The following is a 23,961-nucleotide window of genomic DNA, read 5'->3' as shown; positions in this document are numbered from 1 at the left end:
CATTCAATACATAAGACACAATGTTCCTCCGGATATCAAGAGTGACCCTGATATGGCCGTGCAATATGTAACACAGAGAATGGAAAAGGTAGGTGCCATCTCCGGGCATGGAAACCACTCAGTAAGTAACAGTTCTTTGATCAATGGTGATCACCTCGATAGACATGTTAATGGGGGTACGGTTAGAATGATAAAGGAAATGGGTACCTGAACAATGTAAAGTAAGTCTAAAATACCTAAACAATAAATATAATCATAATAAACGAACAATAAAACAGCGGAGAAGCCGTGGATTAAATAAAAAGGCTGTAGTTATCAGCAGGGAGACGTGAATCCCGTGGCGAAGCAAGGAAGGGAATGTAGAGATCGGAGCAACGGACAGCCTTATATAGGCAGGCATCCAACAACGTGGGAGGCGTTGGGATGGGGACCGCGCCGCCTCACACGATGACCGAGCTGCAGGCTATGGACGTATATATGTACGTAAGTAGGATTCAGTTAGCGTTGGGAACCCGCGTACCAAATTTCTTAAAGATGGGCCCATAAGTAACAAAGATCGTTGAAAAGTTCAATATGGCGGCCGACAGTGGCATCATACCACCGAAATAAGTACATATATTGGTTTCAGTTAGCGCAGGGAAGCCGTCTACCAAATTTCGTGAAGATGGGGCCATAAATAAGAAAGTTCAACATGGCGGACGTTGTCGACCGTTATGACCGTTACGCGTAGAATTTCGAAATGAAACCTGCTTAACTGTTGTAAGTAAGCTGTAAGGAATAAGCCTGCCAAATTTCAGCCTTCTACCTACACGGGAAGTTGGAGAATTAGTGACGTTGGAAAGTTCAATATGGCGGCCGACAGTGGTGTCATACCACCGAAATAAGTACGTACATCGGTTTTGGTTAGCGCAGGGAAGCTGCTTACCAAATTTCGTGAAGATGGGGCCGTAAATAAGAAAGTTCAACATGGCGGATGTTGTTGACCGTTATGACCGTTACATGTAGAATTTCAAAATGAAACCTGCTTAAATTTTGTAAGTAAGCTGTAAATGGCTGTCAAAATATATATTTCATTCACCCAACAATTTTTCATCTGTTACAAGATTCATTCCAGTCCCCATTCCAGTCCCTGCTACTGTTTGTTTATTATAGTAGAAACTCCTCTCTCTTCTAACAGTAATCTTTTACATTACACAATGTAGTATCACCACAGCATCCAAATATTTCTTAAAAGTTCCTAAGAACAATATATACTGCTCACAAAAATTAAAGGAACACTTTAAAGAAACGCATTAGATACATCAGATCTCAATATGAAGTTGGATATCTATACAAATAACGACTTAGGAACAAAAGGATGCCAAGTCTTTTAATGAAGTATCTATCTATCTATCTATCTAATGGAAATAAAAGTTTTCTGCCTACAGAGGGCTCAATTGTGTAGACACCCTAAAATCAGAGTGAAATGAAGATGTGGCAGGCTAGTCCATTTTTTCAAAAACGTAATTTGTGCTACTCAAAATGCTTTTCAGTATCTTGTGTGGCCCCCACGAGCTTGTATGCATGCTTGACAACGTCGGGGCATGCTCCTAATGAGACGACGGATGGCGTCTTGTGGCATTTCCTCCCAGATCTGTATGAGGGCATCCCTGAGCTGTTGTACAGTCTGAGGAGCAACCTGGGGCGCCTAATGGACCAAAACATAATGTCCCACAGATGTTCTATTGGGTTTAAGTCAGGGGATCGTGAAGGCCACTCACTTGTTTCAATTCCTTCATCCTCCAGGTACTGCCTGCATACTCTTGCCACATGAGGCCGGGCATTGTCGTGCATTAGGAGGAAACCAGGACCTACTGCACCAGCGTAGTGTCAGACAATGGGTTCAAGGATTTCATCTCAATACCTTATGGCAGTCAGAGCACCATTTCCTACGCAGTAGATGTCTGTGCGTCCCTCCATGGATATGCCTCCCCAGACCATCACTGACCCACCACCAAACCTGTCATGTTGAACGATGTTGCAGGCAGCATATCGTTCTCCTTGTCTTCTCCAGACTCTTTCACGTCTATCACAGCTGCTCAGAGTGAACCTGCTCTCGTCTGTAAAAAGTACAGGGCGCCAGTGGCGGACTTGCCAATTCTGGTGTTCTTGAGCAAATGCCAGTCGAGCTCCACGGTGCTGGGCAGTGAGCACATTACCCACTACAGGACGTGGTGCCCTCAGGCCATCTTCATGAAGTCTGTTCCTGATTGTTTGGGTGAGACATTCACACCAGTGGCCCTCTGGAGGTCATTCTGTAGGGCACGAGCAGTGCTCAGCCTGTTCCGCCTTGCACAAAGGAGCAGGTATCGGTCCTGCTGATGGGTTGAGGACCTTCTATGGCCCTGTCCAGCTCTCCGAGAATAACAGCCAGTCTCCTGAAATCTCCTCCATGTTCTGGAGATTGTGCTGGGAGACACATTAAACCTTCTTGCTGCAGCACGTGTGGATGTGCCATCCTGGAGAAGTTGGACAACCTGTGCAACTTCTGTAGGGTTAAGGAATCGCCTCATACTGCCAGTAGAGATAATTACTCAAGCCAAAACTAGCACGAGTGGAAAACCAGCCAAAAAAGATCAAGAGGGAGAAACTTGAAATGACCTCCACATGTAAAACCAGCCCTGTTTTGAGGGTTTTCTAATTGTTGCCACTTTAGTGCACCTGTCGTTAAGTCCATGAACACCAATACAGCTGAAAGTGATTAACAATGACCTCAGCTGCTTAACCAACCAGAAAATTATCAGACAGGTTTAATTGATTTCATGCCAGGCCCAATTAAAAAGTGTTCCTTTAATTTTCTAATATACTAATATTCTAATATATAGAAATGAAATATCATTAGTTGCATTAAGCATTGCATTCCTTGGATAGTGATACTGGAAATTCACTTTAATTCACTGGATCAAGGTGCACTTCAAAGTAGTGCTTCAAACTGTAGTGCTGAGGAATAGATAGATAGATAGATAGATAGATAGATAGATAGATAGATAGATAGATAGATAGATAGATAGATAGATAGATAGATAGATAGATAGATAGATACTTTATTAATCCCAAGGGGAAATTCACATACTTCAGCAGCAGCATACATAAAGAACAATATTAAATTAAAGAGAGTAGTAGTCTCATGTTCAATGAGTCAAAGTATAACATCTGTCTATTTAACATTCCAAATGTATTTCCCTCAGTGAAACTTGCTCATCTAGGGACTGTGTTACAGTGCATCTCTTGTGTTGTCTGAATTTAGTATAAAAAGTAACAATATTCTTAGCAGATACCTTTATCACCTGTAAGGAAAATGCTAAAGTCAGATCATATACTCATGATATACTTATACCTCCTGAATTCACAAGTTTACTCTAGAAGTCAGTCATTTCAAACAACACCAGCCCCAAAGTCATTTCCCACACTGTTGTTCCTCAGAATATGTATGTGTATTGAGCTGGGCTAGCAAGCTATTAAGTTCAATAGGTACATTTTTTAGATGTTGAATTTTCTATTCACATAATTTCTTAATTTAAAGAAGGTGTTCCTATCATGGGGGCAATTTATAGTTTAAACAGTGTTTGGAAATCCTGACTTCTAATTAAATTCCCTCTTAGGGGAAACTGATTAACTGTTAAATGACTGAATTCATGATAATCGGCAACATTCAAGCAAAATTAAACTGGGATTCTCCAAACCTGTCTCTAGATGGTTCACTGTTATAAGGAACCCAAGCAGACACAAGGTAGGCAATTATGTTATATCAGCTGCTTAACATTATCAGCAAAAAAAAATCTAACTTTCCAAACTTACTCTCAGTGTAACATGTCACTGGCAAAAACCTGTAGTACAGCATGTGCAGAGATGGCTCTTTAATTGTCAGATATTCTGACCATATATAGGGCAAATACACTGCTATACTTAGTGACTAAGGATGCTAGACTGGTGAAGTGAATGTCTAATTTAAATACAGTAAGTGATATCTGAAATAATCAGACAAAATATTGGGTTTTCTTTTATTTCCCAAAGCAAAAGCAATGTAGCATTTTTTAATTTGCATGTGGTTTTTCTATTGCTTACTCGCAATAGTGTTTATGTATTGCTCTTCTGCTGGTCCATAACCTGGTTCAGGTTGTGAAATGAATTAACATTTATTTGTGGGATGTGGAATTTAAGTGCAATTTAATTGTTGCAGGAAGAGGGCAATTACAGTTCTTGAAAATTGAACTCTATTCCAGAAACCTTAATGATCATTGACTAAATGCCAGTTCCCTTTTTTTAAGATCTCTTAAATCATATTCTCAAGTATTTTCACTCTCAGTTCCTCCTACTGGACATCATTTCTACTATGCCCAGAGACAACTTTCTTTACTGGGCAGAACATTCCATTCTCCATAAAACATGTACAGTACATTTCTAATCCATTGTCTTTCACACTTGACCTTATGCTTCCTTAGGATTCTCTTCAAATTGCAATCTAGTCTTACATATTCAAACATCACCCAAATCATTACCTGTCGACACATGAGAGCAAGCCTCTCTCTCAATTGAGACAGCTCTGTTCTCTGACGCTCGACCTCTCCCTCTCTCTGTCTTTCAATTTCTCCATCATCCAGGGCTGTAGAAGGACCATTTGTGAGTCGCTAAAGGAGAGCAGATTGAAAAGGTACAATTTTTGCTTGGCACATATAACGCAAGAACATGGGGTTAAATATTACAAACTTCTCTTACCTCTTTGCCATTGTCCAAACCCTGTTGCTTCCTCTTAATCTGTTCTCTCAGTGAGAGTATCTGGTATAATATTGGAAGTAAATGTGAACCAGTTTCTTCAAAGCAACTTTATACTGCAACTAAATAACATTTTCAGCAAATAGTTATGTATTATTATATGAAACATTACCATACAACAACATGGTATACCTCTTTTGATGAAGAACAAAGCTCCTCTTCAAGGACTGATACCCGTTCTAAAGCCACTCGCAACCGTTCACGTACCTTTAGCACAACACCACAAATAAACAAAGTTTAACAGAAGTTGATTGAATGGAGATGGAGATTCTCGTAAAAAGTGCTTTTCTTTCAGCCTTACCTTTTCATCCAATGCTTTGTGATGCTCAAAGAGAGATTTTAAAGCTTTTAGAACCTCAACCTCACTGGACACTCCAGCTGGAGACTGAGCTTGCCGCTTCACCACAGTCATCCTCAATGAGCGCTCATGTCGTGATACCAAACACTCCAGGTGTTCCAGCAGGAGCTGTTTGTAAGTGGAAACATACCAAGGAAGAGTGTTATAGGCAGGGACTGCAATAAAATTAATGAAATAAAGATATTTTTACATTATAGATAAAACTGGCACCTGTTACAAACCCAACCTTCTTCAACCATTAGTCAATTGCCTCCCATGAGGTGATAAATATTGAGAAGACTAATTCAGCCCAAAGTGCACATGCAGGACCAGAAATACAAACATTCAGATCAGTATTATGCAAGACCTCTGGAATTGCCACATCCAGTTGGGGCCCACTTGCCCAATTTCATGTGTTATCTGAAACATTCTTGTTATGACTCTACTATGTGTTCTTGATTTAATACTAATTCTAACCCAGTCTCACTTATTTTCCAGTCATCATTATCCCTTATATGTTAACAACAGAAATCTCTAGTTCACTTGCACACATCTTTATTAATTAAATATACTACTGACTAGTCATTTTATTTTTAAACATGGCACTCAATCTTTGTATTCTGCATTTTTCACGAGTTCCAATGTTTTGTCTAATTCCATAACATCTCACATTCCATTTCTTTTTTCAAGTATTGTTTTTTGTGCCAATTCATGTACTGTCTACTGCCTGTTTAGACCTTGTCTTTCTTTATCTCCAGCTTGCCTGTGTAACATTTTAAAATCAACAGTAAAAAAATAACAGCAATTTTTGTCAACACTTTAAGAAAAGCTCCTTACACTTACATAGTACTTGAAACCCATATAATTACAAAGCCTATAAAGTATCGTGGTAGTGTTTTAAAGGATTCACCACTGCAAAGTAAACTAAACAAATATTAACTCTGTCACATACCTCATGGGGACCATGCTCCTCTTATTCCTCTGCCTTTAATTTATATTCTCTTTGAGAGAATCAGTGTTGCTCTCGTTGGACCCCTGGAACCCTCAGCAAAAGGCCAAGCTATTCCCTTGCGCACGGCTAATTCAAAGAATATCGCACAGGAACTTGTAGGGCTTTTTTTGAGAGTGTGAATCCCGAAGGAGGTCCTTACGAACCAGGGGCCTTATGTATAAATGGTGCGTACACACAAAAATGTTTCGCAAGAACGTTTCCACATTCAAATCGCGATATACAAAACCTAAACTTGGCGTATAGCCACACACATTTCCATGGTAGCTCATACCCTGGCATACGTAAAGTTCTCTGCTCGGTTTTGCAGACTGCGGCACCCAGCATCAAAGCAGTGCTACTGTTCCTGTGTGGTTATCCTTTCTTTTTTAGATCCACATCCATAACGTGGCTTTATAAATACACTGAAATTAACCGCATATTGTTTATTAGTTTAATACATCTGATTGTATTAAAACTGTAACAATATAATGGTCCACAGAATGGTCAAATTATTCCAAATACCATAACTGCTTTAGTGTTGTTACTCTCACTGCACCCCAGATCCCACTTCGAATCATCTTTTTCCATACTACTCTCACTGCACCACTTGGAGTATTTATATCACTGTATCTGAGTGTGAATCACAGCTCTACAGAAGCTGATCGGAAAGAGAATTATCAGTATACAGCACTACAGTTATAATTTTGCACAACCTGAGAGACTTTATAAAGCACATATTTACATACGATGACAATATCATTTTTAAGATGAAATGCAGCAAAATATGTTAATTATATAACTAACTTAATTTAAATAATCTATATTGTTAATAATTAAGCATGTGAGGACACAGTGTCGCTGCGCTTGTTAATGGATTGTTCCTGCCTCGTGCTGTATGCTTACTGGGAATGGCATGACACTGGAAACAGAATAATTAAACATGTACTATGAAGATATTTCAATGTTCCTTAAAAGTTTTGAAAAATCGGTGTTCTAAGCTTACAGATGGCTTAACGTCTATTACAGAGCTGATTGTGTGGCAACTGGGTATTTAGAGATAGAAAAGTAAGGACAGGAACTGGGGGTTAGTACGTTTGAAAGAGAACAGTACTGCTGCAACAAATTATTTCATTGAAGGTTGCGCACAATCACTGCGCCACCGTGTTCCCATGTTTAATAACATACTTTAACTCCTATCATCATGAAAATGATATCACGTATACATCTCAGTATTTTAAATATTCAGAGAGTGTTTCTTTGGGTTAAATGAGGCCAAATATTTAGGCTATCTGTTGGGCATGAGGATGGTTAGCCCACAGTGTTCCAAAGTTGATGCCATGCTGAACTGGCTCAGTCCGACAACCAATCGACAGTTACAGTATTTTCTTGGATTTTTCTCGTTTTTCAGAAAGAGCTTCACTCTTGATTAGCCTTACAAAGAAAATGGCACCTATCAATGTGGTATGGGATGAGAAAACAATACTTGAATTTTGTGACTTAAAAAAGGCCTGTACTTCCTAACTTCTCATTTTATTCTCCAAACTGATGCTTCAGACACAGTTCTGTGTGCCATGCTGAGCCAGAGCATCAATGGTGCTGAACACTCCATGGTGTAACTGAGCCAGAAACTGCTTGACTGGGAGACCAGATATGCGGCAGTAGAACTAGAAGCCCTGGTGATTAAATGGGCAGTGACCCAGCTGTGGTACTACCTCTTGGGTCGAGAATTCACCCTGATCACGGACCATTCCACTCTCCAGTGTACGTAAGGAGTGGAACCCTTGGGTCACCAGGTGGTTTTTGGACCTGCAGCATTATAGGGTCAATGTCGTTTATCGCTGAGGCACTCCAGGCTAACGCTCATGCCCTTTCTCGGGTATTCAATCTCTTGGCTCAGTTCTCCTGGTGTGACTTAATTTTCGGTCCTTTTCCAGTGCCTTTACCTCCAGCTACCAATGATGACATCACCTGAGTCACTTACTCTCCACATCACCTCATTTCCTGTGTTTGTTATACTTCTGGCCATGTCTACATAAAAGCTCAGATGCAAATTGTTTTGGTGTCGACTGTTTTGATTTAAACATTCTATGACAATTGCTCTTGACTATCTGGACCACTGACATTATACAGGGACAGATCCCCAACCTTTAATCTGTTTGTTTGTCCTCTTATTTCTTCACTAAATATATATTGTCACACACGAGCAAGAAGGAGACAGCTAAAGGGCCTAAGTAATAGTAACTCTACGCCAGACCAAGTGGTGGCAAGGTGCACTAATTATTTTTCTCAATCCCTTGCAGACCTTTCTCAGGAAATCCTACATGGTTCCGGCGCCTTTAATAACACCACATCTGGTTCTGATCCATCCGATGATGTCACTTTTGGTCCCAAAGACAGCACTTCCAGGTCCGGTCCTATTTTACGATGTCACTTATGGTCCCGCTGACATCACTTTCTGCCTGGGCTTTAAAGCCTCCATCTTGCCTCCACATCATCAGTTCTGTTTTGGTCTCAGTCTTGTGAATTATTTCATAATTATTTCAGTTAACTTTTGCAGCCAAGACACATTATATGGGTGGCTGCCCCAAACCTTTATGATGGTTTTGTGTTGTTCTTGTGACAATACTGTATATACATTGTCACAAAGCTGAGACATACTCAAAGAAAGGTTTGGGGCAGCCACCCGTATAATCTCGAAACCTGGCTGCAAAATTGTTCTTTTAATAGAAATACAGCACTGATGTGCATATAACGAGTCCAAGACAAGACTCCGGGAAAGGGGAAAAAGGGCAGGCTTTTAAAGGGGAAGACAGGAAGTGAGGTCATGGGAATCGGCACGTGTTAGTCACTCATTGGATCAGGCCGGCGTGACATCAGGGGCCAGCGCCGGTTAGTTCTGTCTCCATTGGTTCGGTCCCGGAAGTGATGTCACGAGAGCCAGGTGGAGTCTCCCAGGGATGGTCTACAGGGAAGTGAGAAAAAGAGTCAGTGCACTCTGCCACAGCCCGGCCTGTCCCAGAACTGCCGTCACTCAAGCCCTTTAGCTGCCTCCCATGCGCACGTGTGTGACAACATACATATATATATATATATATATATATATATATATATATATATATATATATATATATATATATATATATATATACTGTATATATATTTACATAAATACATATACTGTCACAGACTTGAACACAAGTCGTAGCAAGGTTTGGGGCAGCCACCCATATATTGTTTTCCTGGCTGCAAAATTGCAAACAAATGGTAGCATTGGTGTGCACAAATCAGAGTCCAAAACAGAACTGAGGGAAAAGGGGAAAGGCAGATGCTTTTATAATATGGAAGTGACGTCAAAGGGGCCGGCGACTGGAAGGGTCTTCAACCATAGGCTCGGGCCCAGACATGACATCAAGGAGGCCATTCATAGGTTTGGACCCGAAAGTGTCATCAACAGGGCCAGCAGGAATTTCCCATGAATGGTCTGCAGGAACCTCTCCTTGAACCGTCACCTTATCGTGGTGGAGGGGTTTGCTTGTCCCAATGATCCTAGGAGCTACTGTATGTTGTCCGGGGCTTTATGCCCCTGGTAGGGCCACCCATGGCAAACTGGTCATAGGTGAGGGATGAGACAAAGAGCGGTTCAACAAACCTGAAGAATAAAAACCTTGGACAACGTTTTCCCTTACCCGGATGCGGGTCACTGGGGCCCCCCTCTGGAGCCAAGCCTGGAGGTGGGGCTCGATGGCAAGTGCCTGGTGGCCGGGCCTGCACCCATAGGGCTCGGCCAGGCACTGCCTGAAGAGGTAACGTGGGTCCTCCTTCCCATGGGCTCACCACCTATGGGAAGGGCCAAAGAGGTCGGGTGCAGTGTGAGTTGGGTGGTGGCTGAAGGCGGGGACCTTGGCGGTCTGATCCTCAGCTACAGAAACTGGCTCTTGGGATGTGGAATGTCACCTCTCTGAAAGGGAAGGAGCCTGAGCTAGTGCGCGACGTCAAGAGGTTCCAGCTAGATATAGTCGGACTCACCTCGACGCACAGCTTGGACTCTGGAACCAATCTCCTTGAGAGGGGCTGGACTCTCTACCACTCCGGAGTTGCCCCGGTGAGAGGCGCCGAGCAGGTGTGGGCATACTTATTGCCTCCCTCCGCCTTCGGGTGGGGGGAAGGGTCCTGACTGTTGTTTGTGCGTATGCAACGAACAGAAGTTTGGAGTATCCACCCTTTTTGGAGTCTCTGGAGGGGGTGCTAGAGGGCATACCTTCTGGGGGTTCCCTTGTTTTGCTGGGAGACTTCAATGCTCATGTGGGCAAAGACAGTGAGACCTGGAAAGGCGTGATTGGGAGGAATGGCCCCCCGATCTGAACCCAAGCAGTGTTTTGTTATTGGACTTCTGTGCTCATCCATAACGAACACCATGTTCAAGCATAAGGGTGTTCATATGTGCACTTGGCACCAGGACACCCTAGGCCTCAGGTCGATGATCGACTTTGTGGTCGTGTCGTTGGACTTGCGGCCATATGTCTTGGACACTTTCGGGTGAAAGAGAGGCGGAGCTGTCAACTGATCACCACCTGGTGGTGAGTTGGCTTCGATGGTGGGGGAAGATGCCGGTCAGACCTGGTAGGCCCAAACGTGTTGTGAGGGTCTGCTGGGAACGGCTGGCAGAGTCCCCTGTCAGAAGTAGCTTCAACTCCAACCTCCGGCAGAACTTCAACCACGTCCCGAAGGAGATGGTGGACATTGAGTCCGAATGGGCCATGTTCCGTGCCTCTATTGTTGAGGCGGCTGACCGGAGCTGTGGCCGCAAGGTGGTCGGTGCCTGTCGTGGCGACAATCCTGAACCCGTTGGTGGACACCGGCTGAGGGATGCCGTCAAGCTGAAGAAGGAGTCCTATAGGACCTTTTTGTCCTGTGGGTCTCTGGAGGCAGCTGATAGGTACCGGAATGCGGCTTCGGTTGTTGCTGAGGCAAAAACTCAGGCATGGGAGGAGTTTGGAGAGGCCATGTAGAACGATTTTCGGACGGCTTCGAGGAGATTCTGGTCCACCGTGCGGCATCTCAGGAGGGGGAAGCAGTGCAGTGTCAACACCGTATATGGTGGGGATGGTGCGCTGCTGACCTCGACTCGGGATGTTGTGGGTCGGTGGGGAGTACTTCGAAGACCTCCTCAATCCCTCTAACATGCCTTCCAATGAGGAAGCAGAGCCTGGGGACTCTGAGGTGGGCTCTCCCATCTCTGGGACTGAAGTCACCGAGGTGGTCAAAAAACTCCTTGGTGGCAGGGCCCGGGGTGGATGAGATATGCCCGGAGTTCCTCAAGGCTCTGGATGTTGTAGGACTGTCTTGGTTGACACGTCTCTGCAACATTGCATGGACATCGGGGACAGTGCCTCTGGATTGGCAGACCGGGGTGGTGGTCCCCCTCTTTAAAAAGGGGGGCCGGAGGGTGTGTTCCAACTACAGAGGGATCACATTCCTCAGCCTCCCTGGAAAAGTCTATTCAGGGGTTCTGGAGAGGAGGGTCCGTCAGATAGTCGAACCTCGGATTCAGGAGGAACAGTGTGGTTTTCGTCCTGGTCGCGGAACAGTGGACCAGCTCTACACCCTTAGCAGAATCCTGGAGGGTGCATGGGAGTTTGCCCAACCAGTCTACATGTGTTTTGTGGACTTGGAAAAGGCGTTGACCGTGTCCCTCGGGAATCCTGTGGGTGGTGGGGTACCGGACCCCCTGATAATGGATGTTAGGTCCCTGTACAACTGGTATCAGAGCTTGGTCCGCATTGCCGGCAGTAAGTCAAGCCTATTCCCAGTGAGAGTTGGACTCCGCAAGGGCTGCCCTTTGTCACCAATTCTGTTCAGAACTTTTATGGACAGAATTTCTCGGCGCAGCCAGGGTGTTGAAGGGGTCGGTTTGGTGGACTCAGGATTGGGTCACTGCTTTTGCAGATGATGTTGTCCTGTTTGCTTCATCAGGCCGTGATCTTCAGCTCTCTCTGGATCGGTTCGCAGCTGAGTGTGAAGCGGCTGGGATGAGAATCAGCACCTCCAAATCCGAGACCATGGTCCTCAGCCAGAAAAGGGTTGTCACGCTTGGGACACAGATTTGCACAGAGACACAAGAGGTCGTAGAAACAAGAAGGATTTTTATTCAAACACCGCAAACACATGAGCTTAAACGTGCTCCATGACAAGTCAGAGATGACAGTTCCGCTAGGAGCAGAGAGATAAAAGCAAACAATCAATTCCAAAAGCTGCGCAAGGCTTATAAGTCGGCGGAGTACCGCGAGGCTTGTATTACGCGTTATAGTGCAAGGATAAGGAGCAATGTGAGGGTGGTAGTCAGTGTTTCAGGGTTTGTGGTTTTCCCAGGGGCGTCTGTATCTATTTGGGGTGCGATCAGCCCTCCAGCTCACAGGGTGGAGTGCCCTCTCAGGGTTGGGGGAGAGATCCTGCCCCAAGTGGAGGAGTTTAAGTATCTCGGGTCTTGTTCACGAGTGAGGGAAGAATGGAGCGTGAGATCGACAGGCGGATCGGTGCAGCGTCCACAGTGATGCGGGCTCTGCATCGGTCTGTTGTGGTGAAAAAGGAGCTGAGCCGTAAGGCAAAGCTCTCAATTTACCAGTCGATCTACGTTCCTACCCTCACCTATGGTCATGAGCTATGGGTAGTGACCGAAAGAACAAGATCGCAAATACAAGCGGCTGAAATGAGTTTGCTTCGCAGGGTGTCTGGGCTTTCCCTTAAAGATAGGGTGAGAAGCTCAGTCATCCAGGAAGGGCTCAGAGTAGAGCCACTGCTCCTCCGCATCGAGAGGAGTCAGATGAGGTGGCTCGGGCATCTGATCAGGATGCCTCCTGGACGCCTCCCTGGTGAGGTGTTCCGGGCACGTCCAACCGGGAGGAGGCCCTGGGGAAGACCCAGGACACGCTGGAGGGATTATGTCTCCCGGCTGGCCTGGGAACGCCTTGGGATTCTCCCGGAAGAGCTGGAAGAAGTGGCCGGGGAAAGGGATGTCTGGGCTTAAGTTGCTGCCCCCGCAACCCGACCTCGGATAAGCGGAAGAGGATATATAGATGGATGGATGGTCTGCAGGAAAACAAAAAAATGAATCAGTGCACTCTGCCACATCCTGGTCTGATTTGCAATTGCCCTCATTCAAGCCCTTTAGCTGCCTCCCATGCGCACATGTGTGACAATGCATATACATATAAACTGTTTATATATATATGCAGTATCAGAGCATCAGAGAGAAAGACTTAAGGTAAATGAAGATGATCACTAGATGATTACCTTACATTCTAAATGCCCATTTATGTTTAATATATTTGCACTGCAGTGGGGATCTGCTATGGTGTACGTGATATAAATTTTGTAACTGCACAGCTCTATAAGCATCATTGCGTATCAACCGCACATGGAGGCATGACAGAAAAACATAGATTTATTGAATGAACAGTTGTGTGAGGTGTCACTACCTACACCTATACAATCCAAACTTAAAAGCACACAGCAAAAGTCCAATGTCCACAAATTCATGGTGATGAATCATCCAGACCATGGGCAAAGATGAAGCTTACACAGGCAGAATCTCAATATATCTGTGAGATCGATATGTAGAGGCAAAGTGTTATGTTACCACACAGTGTTATCCACTGAACACCTGAACTATAAACAGACCAGTTCATTGGCTTTCCTTAAGATGTTGTATTTTGAAATTGCATTTTTGTTTCAACTTTTTAAATGGTTATTTTTCTTATTTTTTGTTTTCAACATTGACTTTGTTTATATATTTTAATTTATGGCCTGGTTTAATTAGCCTATAAGTTTGCCTTTATCTGGACTCCCTAGAGACAGTAATAGAAAAAGTGAGAAATGAGTGGGATATGAGAAGTCAAGGAATTGTGACAAAGTCAAAACCAGCAGTCATTGAAAAAATTGGGGCCATAAAACAAAAGCAAAAGATTTATTAGCCTGAAAGACAAGAAAATAAAGTTTTTCCAATTGTGATGTTAGAGTAATCTGTCAAGCTCGAATACTATCCCATTTCCCAGATGATGTCACAAGTGAGTGTATGGGGAATTCTGGGAAGGAGGGGAATGGAGACACTCATAATAATAGCCTAAAATGGTGATATCATCACAATAAAATGTAATAATAAAGTAAGATACAGTCAAATTGTGTAACTCCATATTCCATACACAATTAACTAGTAGTTCCATTTAGAGCTATAAGAAAAATGTATAATTTTTCCAAAGACCATAACAGGACCCTAAGGACACAGTCTCTGAATGCATCCATTAGATTTGTTCAGATGATAAGAACGAAAATGAGATGGTAAAGCCAAAGCCTGCAGATCTGAAAAATGGACCCAAGAATAATCCTTCAGGTCATAGAAGCACTAAGTACTCCACGGTGGTCACTCAATGGTGAGAATCAAGAATAGACTTGAATTCAAAGTCATTAGTACTATCCAAATGAACAGGAACAAGCACTGATTTATTCTTAAAATACGGGCTAGGATAGTGGACCTACCATCCTGAAAATTAAATAAAATCTAATAAAACACAGTTTGCAACAGGGAACCCTCAAATGGATGCCTTATTAGGTAAAACACATCCTCTGCCCAATTTTAAAGGCAGGGGCATTGTTTTTTTGTGGTCTGTAAACTGTTCGACAGAAATAATCTCAAATTAGGGATAAAAGTTGAACAGGAAGGTATTTTAGAAGACATCTGCTGAAACTTGAACAGTAGCATGTTTATTGCCCAGTGCGTCAAAACATTTCTGGCCAATTCTGCCAGCCAAACCAAGTCACTCCAAGGATCTTGGTTGTAGTCAATTAAACAATGAAGAAATGTTTTCTAAATTTCTATTAATGTTATGTTTGTCCATTTTCTTTACATTTTAAGTTGACAATACAACCCAGACATTCACAAAAATGTTTCCAAAATACATTTGTGAAATGGGAATTGTAATGGATTAAATCTCTATCCAGAATTTTTTTTCTGAAAGAACTACATCAACCCCAAAACTACATGTGTCAACTTCCATAATAAATTGCAATGAGGCATCTGGTACTTGTACTTGTTAATAATTGTTTTAACTTCTTAAATGCTGCTTGAGATTCAGTAATCCAAATGAACGTATTATAAATTTCCTTGATTAAATGAGTGATGGGTAATATCCCTGAACTAATGTTATTTTATATAAATTGTAGTAATTTCTGAAACTGACAAAAAGTTCCACTTGTTTTACATTGTCCAGAACTTTTCAATTTAATTATAGCTTGTACTTTCGATTTGTCCATTGGCAGACATTTGCATGTGATTTCTTTACCTTAGAAAATAAACATCCTTGTGAAAATCACACTTTTCTAATTTAATAAAAATGTTTTAGGACTTCTTTCACATATTCCCTATGCATTTCTAAGTTTTTTGAAAAAATAATGATGTCATTAATATACTGTATACTAAAATATAATGTCTCAACACATCTATAAAAATATGGTTAACAAAGGATTGAAATCCATTGTCTAAACCATGCAGTATGACCATGTATTCATAATGCCCACTCGCAGTGTTAAAAGCAGTCCTCCAATAATCCCTGTCCCTTATGCAAATACTTCCTTATGCTTATACTTTCTGCAAAGATCTTATTTTATGAAGACAGTTGACCCTGTAACCTAATAAAGTAAAGGCAAAATAAAAGGAAGTGGAAACATTATTCTTAATGGTGACTCTGTTTAACTCTTAATAATCAATATAAGGTCGAAGCTCTTTGTCTTACATTTCTACTCAAAAAAAAAAAAACTCTGATAGGACTATTAAGATGGTTCAATAAATCCTTTAGTTAAATTCTCCTGTATATATGACTTCTTCTATTGGTTTTGACAAAGTGCAAATTTTTGCTTTGAGTAAGAGTGCATCTGGAAGTACCATACTTCTTTTGCATATTTTTGATGCAGTGGTAACTAAAGAGACATGTCTTTACTAAATACTTTTATGAAAACAACTCCATTGTATTAACTCTTTACATTTGCAGTCAGCCATTGGATCATGTCTTTGAAGTCAAAGCAGACCAAAAATAATTTGAAGAATAGAAGATTGAATAAGAAAAAAAGTATTTTTTTCTTCATGTAAAACCCCAATTTGTACCATTGTTGGAGAAGTGATTTGCTCTAGAAAACCAGAGTTTATCATTTTCCCAGCTATAGAAAGTACTTTTGGCTTATGTTTCAAAGATAGATAATTTAAATTTAATAACTAGAGCTGTACTATTAAACTTTCTGAAGCTCCTGAATCATTTTGTGCAAAGACTTGTTTAACATTTACAAATGTGGAAATTAATGCCAAATTCTACCACAAATTCTAGCTACTAAGACCCACCTATCAACTTTCAGGTAAGTTGAAATCACCAGATTATTCCCTTTATAGGGGTAGCTACACAAAAAATTTTTAGAGTCTCCATATCTGAAAAACAACTTTCTCTGTGTTATCTGTTGTGTACAACTGTTTATTATGTAATCTCATGTTTATTTAAACTTCCTATAGTCTTCCTTAACTGTATGTAATTTAAATGATAGTGACACAATAACTTCAAACATATGTTCTTACAGATCAGACACAATTTCTGTCATACAATCAAGGAGGTCTTTCACAACCCCCTGTAATTCACAAACATCATGAAAAATACAGTTTATCTCCGGGTCACTCATCGTGACAATCTGAGCTTTTCTGCTGACTCACTAGAGACAGTACCAGAAAAAACATGAAATGATTAGGATATGTGTAGTCAAGGAACAGGTCAACGTCAAACAAAGTCAAACAGAGCTTTCATCAAAGCCAGTAATGCAAGTAAAAATTCAGGGTCAATAAACAAAATTTAAAAAAAAAGCTATTTTCTGTTATGAATTAGGATTGTTTTGTGGCGATGTCTACTGTGTGTCTGTTAGGAAACTTACTGTTACTATTAGGAAACTGTTATTCTACTGTTGTTGGTAGGATTGTTTGTTGTCGACGCAATGCTTACTGGTATGTGAAAGCATAGGAATTCTGAAGTGCTTCACCTTGCACTTGATTGGGAAGGCAAAATAGGGGAGGATATGGAGGCATGAAGTAAGGCAAGAGAGGGGGAGAGAGAAACAGAGATATTTTTTCCTTTTTTATGCCAACTCTGTTATTCCAAGGTATGGTTGTTTTACTGGTGACAAAATGTATGTCAGCAATTTTGCATCAGAATTCTTCAATGAAATAGCATATCAATTATAGGGTAGTCCAGATCTAATTATGCAATTTTCATTACGCTATAACTTATTAAGTTTATTACATAGAAAATCACCCGAAAAATCCCAGATCATTGAGAAGTTGTAGAACTGACGACATGCAGAATTGTCTTCATGCTGAACTGGAATCGTCCCCACATAAATCAAAGTCATCCAGACGATCTGGACCTGCACAATTACATCTGAACCACCCTGTAGAACAATGTGTGGGATCTTTACTCTTTTGTTAAATGAGTTTAATCATGGTGGGGTATAACGCAGAGTTTAACTAAGCTGAACAGATAGCATTGTTCATTATTTGCAGAGGTGATTCAATCACCTGCTTCAAAAAGCAGAAAGCAGCTGTGGGGGCACATTGAACCAACTCTGACAGTGTTATTTATCTATAAAGGAGTTAAGCTTGGTGAAGAGAGTTCCCAGGGAGTAGCTCAGAATAGAGATTAAAAATCAGTTACTAAACAGAACAGAATTAGTAATTGTTGTGATGTGGGAATTTGCATATAACTTGATGAATATTTTGTATGTCTTTATTTATAATTTAGGCAAACCAAGTGGTGAGAGGTATTCATGTTTGCACCCCCGCTTTTTTTACGACTGTCTCTTTGCAATTTTATGACAGAATTTGGGGGGATGTGTCTTAAACCAGTTTGATGAGTATTTCTTTGCTAAAGTCTTTGTCTCATCCCCCACAGGTTAGCTTAACACATGGTCTTGGGGGGGTTAGAGGTGGTAAAATGTACTATTTCTCCCATTGGTCTGAGATATGGCTGTCTGGATTGGCTGGAGGTGTTGGACAAAAAACCTATAAATTTGCTTGCTCAACCACATTCTCTCTCTCTAACCAACATATGATGAAGAAGCATCTCTCTTGCTAACCTGTGATGATGAAGACAACACAATGAAGAGCACAGCTCAGCAGCCATATTGAACAGACATCTGACTGAAAGCTGAGCACCAATGATGCCTTAACTAGAGACATTTTAAGTAACTAAAAGTCTGTGTGCCACCTGAATTACACATCACCATTTTATCAGGTTGTATGGTTGTCAATATTCAAATGTACTTTGTTATTATTTATGAATATTATCAGTAATATATTATTTTATGTGTAACTTAATTCCTGCTTGTCTTTATACTACATCTAATTGCCTAAGGTTGAAGATATAGAAGGGAAGGTGGGGATAAGTTATATACAGTGGTAAATCAGTGAGATTAGGCATTCTAAGGCTACATATTAATAATTCAATAGGGGAAAGTAGAGCAATATATATATTACTCTACCAAGATAAAACAGTAATGTATATTTTATTTTTAACCAGCAAAATACCCGCACTTCGTAGTGGAGAAGTAGTGTGTTAAAGAAGTTATGAAAAAGAAAAGAAAAAAAATTTTAAAATAATGTAACATGATTGTCAATGTAATTGTCGTAGGCTTATTGTTAGTATTGACACTGAATCTGATGATTGTAAAGAGTTTAATTTATGATTGTAAATATTATGTATGAGAAATGCACATTTTTAGGATGTAAGGATCTCTTTATAAACGACGTTTGCAGTAAGAGGCAGGTGCAATCTCGGGGCATGGAAACCACTGGGTACGGGTCGGTGAAATTGTGATCGACAGTGATCACCAGAATAGACATGTTATTCGGGGTAAACTTGCACCCATTGAGAAAGAAAGTACGAAGGAAGGCGAGAAGCGGTGGAGCAGGGAATGAAAAGCAGAAGTCAGCACCAGGAAGACCTATGTGAGCAAGTAAGGAAGCCCAACAATGACAGCCTTGAAGCGGTAGAGTAAAAGAAAAGGCAACAGTCATGAGGAGGCAGACATGAGGAAGCAAGGAAACCCTACAATGTCAGCCTTGAAGCGGTGGAGTGAATCAAAAGGCAGGAGTCACCAGCAAGAAGACGTCAAGCAAGGCGAACAATAACAGGCTTGAAGTAGTGGAGTAAAGAAGAAGGGAGCAGTGACCATGACGAACAGCTGAGAAAAGTAAGGAAGCGAGTGAAGAGGCACATGAGCACAGGATGTCGTTAATGTATATAGGCAGGGAGCCAACCACATGGTCGGTGCACAGACAGTGGCCGTGAAGAAAAAGGAAGGGGGGCCGAGGGCGGCCCTTGTGTCTCTGCCGTGAAATAAACCGTCTGTTAATGGAAATAATGAATGAAACCGCCAAAAGGAGAGGTAAGTTCCGAAAATTCCTTACGGCATAATTGTGAGATTCACCAAAAAGAAGACGTTATTTTCAAAAGTTCTTTATGGGGCATGGCACATAATGAAACATACTTAATGTTTGCAAGTACAATGTAAACGATGAGCATGGGAAAATTGGGCTTCCTATGTATATTGGAAGTCGCAGAAATAGTGAGGAGGGGTTTCCCCTATCTATATGTACAGTTTAGGAGGTACACCGGTTTCCCACCCTTGGGCGTTGCAATAGGACATGAAACATACCTAACTTTTGTAAGTACACTGCAAGGAATGAGCATACAAAATTTCAGCTTCCCACCTATATGGAAAGTCGGAGAATTATTGATGAGTCAGTGAGGGTTTTACCTTTTATATATATAGATAACTGGGATGGACACAAACACTTTGCATCTCTGCAAATTTAATGCTAACAGTTTACTGGGCTGAGCACTGGAGACATAATACTGAGTTCTGGTGCAGTGGATCACAATTTCAGCTTTATTTAGGAGCAGTGAATTTAATTCAGATCTTGTATTCTGTATATATTTAATATGATAAATTTAAATTTCAGATCTACTATGCTGGGACATGCTTATTACCAACAACAACATATCTATGGCCAAGGAACAAAAAATAGTTAAGTGGCAGAAACCATATCTAAACAAGAAACAAAATGACATTGCAATATTATACTAAAAAAAATAGAGATGGCTGTTTAGAAATCAATAATAGCACAATAATAAAGAATAAATATTGAAATTACCAAGATTCCATATATTCCTCTAGTCAAGGTTTACATTCCCTGAGTATTAACTTGATGACCAGCAACTCTTAATTTCCGCCTCATAGTTAGTTTCAGCTGAAGAGAGCTTTCAAGGAAAAATAAGAACTAATTCACAAAGTAGACAAATGACTAGATAATTCAGAACTGGGGCCATTATAAATGATGCTTTATCTTTGATCAAAGTCTCCTGGGGCCTCATGCACAACGCCATGCATAGAATTCACACTATAACATGGTGTAAGCTCAAAAGCAGAAAAGTGCTTACGCACAAAAAAATCCAGATGCATTAATCTGTGTGTTCGCCCACTTCCACGTTCTTCTGCTACATAAATCCCGGTCAGTATGAAAAGCAACGCACGTGCACGCGCCTGCTGTCCCACCCCACCTCCTCTCAGAATTACGGCTCTTTGAATATGCAAATCAATATAAATAGCCGTTAAGCTTAGTGTTCTGTGAAAAGGCAATGGAAAAAGCACGGGGGAGGGGGGAATAGAAGAAGATCAGCGAATACCAAGTTGAGGCAAAGAAAAACATACTATTTGTTGGTTTAAACAGTGGTATAAACAACAAAAGGAAGTTGATTGAGGGACATAGAGTGTCGGAGAAACTCGAAAGCTCAAGTTCACAAAGTTGCACAGTGCCCGAAATAAAAAAGAAGTTGTCAGATATCAAAGTCGCCGCGAAAAGGCAAGTCATAGCCCACAGACTGAGTGTCATATGAAAGCTTTCTAGGGTACAGAGAAAAAAAAATAGGCACACAGTGGGAAAAAGCACAAAATGTCATCTTTAATCTGGAAATTTCTACTTTAATCACGTAGTTTATTTTGTCATTAAAGCAGAATATCATAAACTTCATCTTAAAATCGTTTAATTTACTAGTTTTTCAAATCCTATCGTAAATAAAGTAGCATGTTAAATGCTTTGTTTTGTATTTGATCTTCTATGTGCTCTGTGTGTGTGAATCTCTATGTGCTTCCGGGCTTTCTCTTCCTCCGACAGGACAACAGAATCCATTACATTCGTGATATTACAGCTCGCTGAAGAATTAAAATACTGAGATATATACGTTATATAATATTCAGGATGATAGGAGTTAAAGCATATTATTAAACTTGGGAACACGGCAGCGTAGTGATTGTGCGCGACCTTCAATGAAATAATTTATTGCAGCAGTACTGTCTCTTTCAAACGTACTTACCCCCAATTCCTGTCCTTACTTTTTTATTTTCAAATACCCAATCGCCGCACAATCAGCTCTGATTCTTCAAAACTTTTAAGGAACATTGAAATATCTTCATAGTATATGTTTAATTGTTCTATCTTTCCAGTGTCTCGCCAGTCCCAGCAAGCATACAGCAAGAGGCAGGAACAATCCGTGAACTAGCGCAGCAACACTGTGTCCTCACATGTTTTATTATTAACAATATAGATTATTTAAATGAAGTTAAAGTTTTATCTGTATTATATAATAAATATAGTTTACTGCCTTTCATCTTAAAAATGATATTGTCATCATATGTAAATATGCGCTTTATAAAGTGGCTCAGGTTGTGCAATATTATAACTGTAGTGCCAGTTTACAGTGAGGTGATTGTACTTATAAGTACGGACAGTTCTACAAGGAGCACTTGATGGACTGATTGAGTGCATTTATAGTTCTTGGGATGAAACTGTTTCTGAAGCATGAGAACGCAGAACTTGCGTACCCCAGGGTTTGAGCTACCGTGTAAATGTGCGTGACTTTACGCCAAGTTTAGCTTTTATACATTGCGATTAGAATGTGGAAACAGGCTTATGCAACATTTTTGTGCATACACAGGATATACAGTTAGATCTGTAAGTATTTGGACAGTGACACAGTCTTCATAATTTTGGCTCTGTACACCACCACAATTAATTTGAAATAAAGCAATCATTATGTCATTGAAGCGTACTCTTTCAGCATTAATTTAAGGCATTTACTACCAAAAATATCGTATCAGCCATTTTGGAATGACAGCCATTTTTCTGCATAGTCCCTCCATTTCCAGGGGCTCAAAAAGTATATGGATATTTGACTGGCTAGCTGTTTCATAGCCAGGTGGGAGCAGTTCCCTCATTATTTAGTTAATTATTGAGCAGTTGTGAAATTTGCATTTGGAAGCTGTTACTGTGAACTCTTAATATGAGGTCCAAAGAACTATCCATGCAAGTAAAAACAGGCCATCATTAGGCTGAGAAAAAACAAAACAAACACTTTCGAGAGTTAGCAGAAACACGAGGAGTGGTCAAATCATTCATTTCATACATTCTTAAAAAGAAAGAACACACTTGTGAACTGTGCAACACCAGAAGGTCTGGAAAACCACAGAGGTCAACTGTTCTGGATGATTGCAGAATTCTGTCCTTGGTGAATAATAACCCCTTCACAAAATGTAGCCAAACCAAGAATACTCTCTGGGAGGTAGACTATCATTGCCAAAGTCTACAATCAAGAGAAGACTTCATGAAAATAAAGACAGAGAGTTTACCACAAGGTGCAAACCACTGGTAAACCTCAAGCATAGAAAGGACAGATTAGACTTTGCCAGAAAACATTTTTAAAATGATGAGTTTCTTTGCAGCCTTTGTGGATTTTCATAAAGGGTTCGACTCAGTTGATGGAGCTGCCCTGTGGGATATTCTGAGGGTTTGACCTTGTCAAGAGGTTTACTTACCTTGGCAGTGACATTCATGTCTCTCGTGACTCTTCCTGTGAAGTCAGTAGATGGATTGAGAGAGCATGGGGGCTCATGAGGTCGATGGAAAGGGGTGTGTGGTGCTCCCAATATCTATGCAAATGGATGAAGGTCTGAGTTTTTAAGAGTCATGGTGCTTCCTGAAGACATGGATGCTATCCAGTGACCTGAGATAAAGACTAGACTCCTTAGGTACTGGGTCTCTTCGGAAAATCCTTGGGTACAGCTGGTTTGACTTTGTGTTAAATGAACGGTTACTCATTGAGACCCAAATGAGGCACATTACCTGCATTGTGAGGAAGCGTCATTTAGGGCACTACAGCCATGTGAGGCGATTCCCTGAGGGTGATCCAGCTTACAGGATCTTCATTGTTGGGGACCAGAGTGGCTGACCAGGCCAAGGGGTCACCCACTTAACACCTTGCTGTGGCAGATAGAAGGTCATTTGCGGAGGGTGGGACTGAACCGCATGTCTGCCTGGGGGGTTTGCCAACTGACATCCTGAGCTGTTTCATCGTGTGGTGGGTGCAGCAACGTGCTGTACCAGTGCATGCTCCCCAACTTGACTTGACTTGACTTAATAGTTCCTATTCATAGTTCAAAAATCTGCCTAGTTGCTTTTCTCTCCTTTTTCTCTAACACTGCCCATTTTTGTAATATGGAAGCCAAAACAGAACACACTACTTCAGATGAGGCCTTGCTTGTGCATTATACACTGTAGATTAGGTATAACCTCCCTTGCCTTGCACTCCACATTTCAGGCTACTGTATATAACCTAAAATCCTATTAATATTTTTTATTTTTTGTACACTGTCTAGATTTAAACAGTAAAGAATCAAATGTGAC

The 23,961-nt window shown here is 41.1% G+C and overlaps 1 protein-coding gene across 3 annotated transcripts in view; it reads right to left on the bottom strand.

Moving 5' to 3' along the window:
* Positions 1-23,961, bottom strand: part of ppfia3 (PTPRF interacting protein alpha 3) — a 403,490-nt gene that overhangs the window by 267,635 nt on the left and 111,894 nt on the right. For all 3 annotated transcript variants that reach the window (XM_039776518.1, XM_039776521.1, XM_039776519.1), the window contains exons 4-7: positions 5,114-5,278; positions 4,945-5,019; positions 4,756-4,815; positions 4,539-4,667 (exon numbers count right to left, since the gene is read on the bottom strand). In XM_039776518.1, the coding sequence (XP_039632452.1) occupies positions 4,539-4,667; positions 4,756-4,815; positions 4,945-5,019; positions 5,114-5,278 (429 nt within the window). The remainder of the gene's footprint in view (positions 1-4,538; positions 4,668-4,755; positions 4,816-4,944; positions 5,020-5,113; positions 5,279-23,961) is intronic.

This window comes from Polypterus senegalus, chromosome 13, assembly GCF_016835505.1.
Source record: "Polypterus senegalus isolate Bchr_013 chromosome 13, ASM1683550v1, whole genome shotgun sequence".
Lineage (NCBI taxonomy): Eukaryota > Metazoa > Chordata > Cladistia > Polypteriformes > Polypteridae > Polypterus > Polypterus senegalus.
This window is presented reverse-complemented; position numbering and strand designations above follow the sequence as displayed.